General features: G+C 45.2%; 1 protein-coding gene across 1 annotated transcript; it reads left to right on the top strand.

Moving 5' to 3' along the window:
• Positions 1–5,994: 5,994 nt before the first annotated feature.
• Positions 5,995–7,314, top strand: MOS (MOS proto-oncogene, serine/threonine kinase). The gene has a single exon (XM_039526767.1). The coding sequence runs from the start codon at positions 6,081–6,083 to the stop codon at positions 7,128–7,130; it is 1,050 nt and encodes a 349-aa protein (XP_039382701.1). The 5' UTR covers positions 5,995–6,080; the 3' UTR covers positions 7,131–7,314.
• The last annotated feature ends 592 nt before the right edge of the window (positions 7,315–7,906 follow it).

Genomic DNA, 7,906 nt, shown 5'->3' with positions numbered 1-7,906 from the left:
ATAATTTTTTGCCATAGATTATTTCACACGTACTATACTGCAGCTCTCATGAAATAGGACATATATTGCAATATTGTCATTTTAAAGATAAACCATGAAACCCTGTTTTTAAAATTCCTTGTTACGTATCTGTTCCTTATGACACCTTAAGAGTTTAAAGCTGAATTGTACCCACAACTTCCACTGATGCTTTGCAGTTATGCAGCTTCCTCTCTCTTTGCACGAGTCTAGAAAGAGAAGCCATTTGTTGCTGGTCTGGTTGTGCTTCCTCTTCACGTGCGCTAACGTGGTGACATAGGTTGCTATGAAAGGCTCCTTTGGAGGAATTGCATTGGATACAGTAGAACTGCTGTACTGGGAATTTTATTAAATAAAGGGGAGTGCTCCCCCTCCTGGTCAATAAGGATCATGCCACCAGATATAGAAAATGGTTGAATAGATAGGTTTCAGAGTAGCAGCCGTGTTAGTCTGTATCCGCAAAAAAAAAAAAAAAACCAGGAGTACTTGTGGCACCTTAAAGACTAACAAATTTATTTAAGCATGAGCTGTAGCTCACGAAAGCTCATGCTTAAATTTGTTAGTCTTTAAGGTGCCACAAGTACTCCTGTTTTTTTTTTTTTTGAATAGATAGGCATATTCAGGCGGGTGCAATCTCTTTCTCTTTTCTGTACTTGGGTAACTGGGCCCAAACAATGGAGGGGTTTGGGAATAAGTATAAAAAAGACACTCTTCACTAATGTGCTATGTAATGTATTGTGCAATGTTACTGTGTTATATGAAAATCAAAGCTATTAAAAGTCAGTTCTCTTTCTAAAATTCTGCTTTAATTACATTCAGACTGAAAGAGGCCAAGGATCCCTCCTCATTCCCTGCACCCTCCCCCCAAGAAACTACTGTCATGCATAGGATTTAGTTTCCTCAAGGGAAAATACATTTGGGGACCTAAAGAGCTTTAGCGTATACCTCTTCATTACCAAAATCTAATTCAGGGGACACCAAGAGAATAATGCAGTTTGCTTTCTCTGTGTGTTCATGTTTTGGGGACGAATGGACATCATCAATGTGGAAATCATAATTGTCTAACATTACACTGAAGATGACGGCAAATCAAATAAATGAGTGGAGGGGAGAAGAACCTGAACCATCAGCATCCAAGCAGAAAATTCCTTATAAAATTACTTGGAAAAGGACTTTTAAAAGAAAAAAATAGGGTGTACTACTTGAAAGGTGCTTAATCAAAAAGTGTAATGTGTTTAAATGAGTTGATTTTAAGAAATTGGTGCCCTTAAATTTATTCCTCCTGTTCTTTAGTCTAATACTTTTCCTGGCACAAAAACCAGAAGCTTGACGTTATTTTATTTTACAGGTACTGAGTGCCTGTAGCAGGGGCGGCTCTAGGCACCAGCAAAACAAGCTGGTGCCTAGGGCGGCAAAATGTAGGGGGCGTCCCCTGCGGCCGGGGGGGGGGCGGCAGGCTGGGCCGGCGGACCTGCCGCAGTCATGACTGCGGAGGGGGCGCTCGTCCCGCGGCTCGGCTGGACCTCCCGCAGGCATGACTGCGGCAGCTCAAGCGGAGCCGCCGGACCCGCGAGCCGTCCGCAGCCGCAGGAGATCCAGCCGAGCCACGCGGGACCAGCGGTCCCTCTGCAGTCATGCCCGCGGGAGGTCCGCTGCTCCCGCAGCTCCGGGGCGCCTCCCGCGCATGACTGCTTGGGGCGGCCAAAAAGCTAGAGCCGCCCCTGGCCTGTAGTGACCTTTGAGGTCAATATGGTGTGGCCGCTCAGTACCTCTGAAAAACAGAAACATGGGGGTGGGGTGAGAGGACAAAGAGGAGTGGGAGAATTCACATGAAAGGGAAATCCTCATTCTTGAGGAAGAGAATGTTCTTAATTTAAATATTCCTCTATATAACCCCTCAAACCTCTCATCCAACATTCAAGATGTCTTGGTATGTTGGAAAGCATCTGTAGCAAACAGGTTTCACCCACCTAAAAGATCCCAGAGTCCCATGAGAACCAAAAGCAGGGACTGTCTGTATAGGTGACAGCACAGTGGGACCGTGACACATTACTAGAGCTGGTAGGGGCTGCCATAAGAGAAAAATAGTAATTAATTAATTAAAGTCTCCTGTCTACATTATAGATTCCTCTATTTACTGTCCACATCTCTTCCACCTTATCTCCTCAGTTTGGCTAAAATTGGTATCTGCACAGGAGGTGGCATTCACTACCCGAACACTGAGAAGGTAACAACATGCCTTATGCCTAATTTATGAATTGCACCCAAAGTCTGCTAGGCACTTTACAGAAAAATAAAAGACAAGTTCCTACAGGGGTGCTGGAACAATTTTTATAGTGGGGTTGCTGAGAGCAATTGAACCAAACTGTAAACCCCGTATATAATGGAAATCACTTCAAACCAGGGGATGTGGCAGCACCCCCAGTATCCCTAGTTCCAGCACCTATGTGTCCCTGCCCTAAAGAGCTTACACTGTAGCTAAACACACCATGAGACAAGTGAAAACAAAACTCAAAGGAAGTGGGCTAGGGAAAGAGGAGGACAAGGGTTATAATTATAGGGTCATGACTTTGCTTTAGGGGTCGAATACATATTGCCGGGGGATTGATTTGTCTGCTGTTGTTTATTTTATTTTGATTTAAACACAAATAAAAGCATAGAACCATTGCTCTAGGGTGCCCTGACACTATTATTATCATTGGTTATTCCCTAACAAAAACCACATTCCCATCCCCCCCACACACTCCACCCTCTCACCACCATCATAATTCTTCTTCCTCACCAAAAGCCAGGGGAAAGATATAGGCTTTGCAGCATGCCCTAAGGCCATAGCTTTAGGATATTTTGAATTAAAGTTCCAAAGTTAAGGCAACTCTCCCCCCGAGATCGCTGTGGACCCAGCCTCCTATCTTTTATAATGAGCTCAAGTGACTTTACTGACCACACGTGTGGCAGCAGGGCACAGTGGGAGAGGTAATTTCACAAATAGGCAGGCCATTTAGGCCATTATAGGTCATAACTAACACCTTGAAGTCTATTTAGAAGCTAATAGAGATCTGCAGAATGTGGAGCACTGGTGTTATATGCTGATCCATGATACTCAAGTGAACCACCAAGTTTTCACATCAGCTTCAGTGGCTCGATGGATTTAATACATAGCTCCTCAGAGAACCTGTTGCAAGGTGGCAAAGGCATGGAACACAGTAGTGAGCTCCATACCCAGAGGAAGTGGGCCTGTTTGTTGTGGTTTTACTATCCGTTTTATTTTATGAAAATAGGATTAAAAATAAGATATTTGTGGAAGGGGGGCTTGGTGGGATAGGAAGAGAGGAAAGGGACTATGCAAGCTCAAAAAGGTACGGAAGAAAAGTGGGGAGAGAGCCTGAGAGGGCGGAAAGGAATAGAGTATTGATGAGGTGATAGAAAACGGGTAGGGAGAGAAGGGAAGAAGATAAGCGCAGAGGTGAGGGAGTGGGAGGAATCACAGTGAATAGAGAGGGAATCAGAGCGGGATGGGAGCTAAACAACCAATAAGTCTGTCAACCAGCAAGCGAAAAATGATGATGACACTAGGATACTGCTGGGGATAGGAAGGTGAAACATCCATTCTCGCTGTTGGTGGTGGTTACTCAGCTACACAGGGATCTGTGGCTTTCAGGCTACCCCAGGGCTCCTTCTGCTGCTGGGTTTTCACATAGAGGATGTGAGTTGGGACCCAGCTCCTTGGGAAGCTGACATTGGTACCCAGTGGCCTTGGGTAGCTGCTGCTGGGACCGGTGGGTAATGGGGGCCCTCTGGTAGGCCCTGTCTTACTGTCTGCACCCTGTGTTGATTCTGGACTAGAAAGAGCACTGAGAACAGTAGCCTCAAGCCACTCCAAAGCTGCTCCTGCTGCTAGGCTGTCATAAGAAGAAGGAGGGAGAGTGGGGGGAGGAAGCCACTGGGGTCCTGTGTCCCAGGGAAGCTCCATCTGGGACAAGAGATGCTGGAAGAGCCTCATTCATCCCTGGCTCTTTTCTGTCTAACTAACATGATACAACCCCATATTGTGCCATCCCAACCAGTTTGTCTAAATCCCTCCCAACTGACCTGTTCCCAGTAGGAATCTGCTGTTCCATAGAGCCAGGAGATAACCCCATTCTCATTCACCTCTGGTCCAGATTCACCATGTTTGCTTGAAACTAGGATGTTCCAAAATCAGATCTCTCTCCTGACAGACTAACGCTGATACAGGCAGCACCCGTGCAGTCCCAGCACTAAGCTGGCTCTTATTTGTGGGTTGCCAGAGACTGAAGTCTTTGAGGCCTGCTTGGCTGGCTACTCCAGAGTTCAGGTAGGGTCAGAGGAGGCCAATGGGGATATCAGGCATTCCCTCCTGGACCCAACTGCTCACAGGGACATCTGTAAATGCAGTCATGGTCCTTTCTGAGGGAGAGAATGCATGGTTGTACCTGTCTGAGAGAGGCGTGGTCTTCACTACACTTTGAATGTCCCTTGAAGCCACTAGGCTGCTTCCTGTGCATCCTGAAAAGAAAAAGGGTCACAAAAACTACAACAACTGTTGGAGCAGCATCAGTCAACAGAGTTAGTGCAGGCCAAAGCCCAACTCAGAGGAAGCAGGAACTAGCACTTCAAGGAAGTAGGTGCTAAGAACTAGGGGCTAGATTTTCATAGGTATTTACATACATGAAGTTGCAGATAGGAGCCTAGTGGGATTTCCAAAAACACCTAGTCACCTAATTTAAACCAATGGGAGTTAGGCACCTAGGCATTTTTGAAAATCACACTAGGTACTTAGCTGCAACTTTAGGCACCTAAATCCCTTTGGAAATCTGGCCCTAGATGCCCCAATGCATCAGTGAATATAGCTGGTATCTAGAACAGAAACAGTTGGCACAAAATGCTCTGAAGAAATGAGAGCAAGAGATTCAAAGCCCCAAGGCACTGCAGAATATTTGTCCCAGTTTGTCACAGTTACCCACTGGAGCACCTTCACTCACCAAAGTCCAAAAGGAACTAGTGGGGAACACTTGTGGATGCTTTCATGCACTCCAGGGCATATAAGATGCCTTGTGCTAAAACCAATGGTTCTAGAACTTCGAGCTTGAGGCGTTCCTGACTTTGTGCCCAAGAACACAGAGTGGGGAGCCAGCACAACTGTATCCTGAGATAAATGATTTTTTTCTTTTTCAATTATAGTTTTTTGTTCATTTTATTGTATTTATTAACTATAATTCTGCGTAAGTGTTGTTTTATTTTCCTGACAGAGCAGCTCCAGTAACTCCTCCAACTTATTTACTACACAGGATCTAGAAATAAAACATTTATCCTCCTACTAAGCTGACTGGGTGGGGTGAAATGTTATGGGGGGACTAGAGGGAATCACTATTCATTTATTATTTACTACTTATAAATAGATGAAACGTTACAACATTTTGCTTTTACCCTGATATTATCCTTGTCTCTCTCTGTACTGACTTGGGCATCCAAGTAATTTTGTTTTGTACCAATTATATTTAGGTGGCAACAAATCATTCTCTTAACTAACTAATCAATATTAGCTTTCTCAGTGTCAACTGCTTCCACCAATAACAACTGACAAGTAGTTAATGCACCTGGTGACTATCATTCTTGCCTACAGAGAAATATTTTACTTGATCACTGTGGTCCATTTACTCTTGGGATATTTTCTAATGACATTCAGTTGTGGATATTTTAAATAACATTTTATCTTGTGATGAGAAATGATACAAAAGGCAAGTATCCCATAATGTGAGTTAACATATTTTAGCCTAAACCCCATTTGTATCAAGGAGCTTTCTTTAAAAGCCTTGGTTTGTTTTCCTGAGTGCAATTAGTTTTCAGTGTTGGAGAAAAATGTTGGCAGCTGAAACTGATTGGGGTTCAGCTACCTGGTGACAGATGCAACTCATTTGGAGAGACAGAGAGAGCATAAAAGAGGCTAGAGGGGGAATGCTAAGCTCCTCTTTTTCAGGAGGCTCTCAGTCTTTCTGTTTGTTTGTTATTGTTAATGCAGCTCCTGTTCTTATTCCCAACTCACTATGCCTTCCCCTGTCCCTCTTAATCGTCTCCTGCCCCTGGAGTTTTCCCCCTCTGTGGACCTGCGGCCCTGCAGTAGCCCCTTGGTACTCCCTGGAAAAGGTGGAAAACTCTTCTTGGGGGGAACTCCTTCACCAAGGGCTCGTCGGCTGCCTCCACGCCTGGCCTGGTGCTCTATAGACTGGGATCAATTGTGCTTCCTACAGCCCCTGGGCTCTGGGGGCTTTGGGTCTGTCTACAAGGCCACCTACCGTGGGGAGACAGTGGCTGTGAAACAGGTGAAGAAGTGCAGCAAGAATCGGCTGGCATCACGGCAAAGTTTCTGGGCTGAGCTGAATGTGGCCCGCCTACACCATGACAATGTGGTACGTGTTGTAGCTGCCAGCACATGTGCCCCTGCCAGCCAAGACAGCCTGGGCACCATCATAATGGAATACGCGGGCCGCACTACGCTGCACCATGTCATCTATGGCACTGGCTGCCTGCAGGGAAAGGGAGAAGATGATGGGGGTGGATGTGGCAGAGAACCCCTAAGCATAGCTGAGTCCCTGGGTTATTGCTCTGACATTGTGACTGGCTTAGCCTTCCTCCACTCACAGTGCATTGTGCATCTGGACCTGAAGCCTGCTAATGTGTTCATCACCGAGCAGGGGGTGTGTAAGATTGGAGACTTTGGGTGCTCCCAAAAGCTGGAGGATAGTGTGTCTCCAGGTCCCCAGCTTTACCAGCAGGGGGGCACATATACCCACCGTGCCCCTGAGCTCCTGAAAGGGGAGCAGGTCACCCCCAAAGCAGACATCTACTCTTTTGCTATCACCTTATGGCAAATGGTTACCCGAGAGCAGCCTTATTTGGGTGAGCGCCAGTACGTGCTCTATGCCGTGGTGGCCTATAACTTACGTCCATCTCTGGCTGCTGCAGTCTTCTCTGAGTCAGCCTCGGGCCAAAGACTTGAGACTGTCATTTGCAGCTGCTGGAGATCTGATACAGAGGAGCGTCCCAACGCAGAACTGCTTCTTCAAAGCCTCCACTCCCTGCAGGATAGACTGTAGCAATGTAGCAGGTTCTGCAGTGTCTTTCTTTTTTTCCCTTTTATTGCTGACTCTTTTCCTTCTCCTTCTTTTTTTGTGTGTTGCTGCATTAGTGTGTTGTGGATCTGACCCTTGTTTCTCCCAAAGGGTTTAAAAAAAAAAACTACCTGTTGTGAGATTTCTATAAATAAAGTGATTAAACCCAGCTTGGTCAGTGTTGAAGAAAAGAATGGAGGTAAGACTATCCGAAATAAGTCTGCTGTCCTGGGACTGGGCTCTGTCCTGCCTTGCTCAGGAGAAACTAGAGAATGAATCTGGACTTTTAGTCTGTTTCGAACTCTGTTTTTTGAGGGGTGAAGTATAAGGGTGTGTTAAGTCCTCCTTGTGGTCTTTTTTTTAAAGACATTTTTATAAATGCCTCATACTAGAGTGATGCAAGTCATGTAATAATCTGGCTTATTATTACCAAAATGTGAGATCGGGGCAGCATTTTAAATTGTCTCAAATACACTTCTTATATTTGTGTATTAATGGCCTTCCTTTTCATTCCCAGTTTCCCCAAACAGATATTGATCATACATCCTATGAACAGATGTACAGAGAACAATGAAACATTGAGTATAATTGAAATCTTTCTTCCTCCACTTCCTCAAACGTCATTTCATTTTATGTGAAATGGGTTAGGACTAAAGATATTGTGTAGCTTGTGTGCCTGTTTAGCAATCTCCCAATGAAATAAGGTGGCTTTTTCATCAATCTAAGGTTTTCAAGGTAAGAAATGGACTCTACAAATGCTG

Source organism: Mauremys reevesii, linkage group 2, assembly GCF_016161935.1.
Source record: "Mauremys reevesii isolate NIE-2019 linkage group 2, ASM1616193v1, whole genome shotgun sequence".
Classification (NCBI taxonomy): Eukaryota; Metazoa; Chordata; order Testudines; family Geoemydidae; genus Mauremys; species Mauremys reevesii.
The sequence above is the reverse complement of the archived record's forward strand: the minus strand, read 5'-3'. Positions and strand labels throughout refer to the sequence as shown.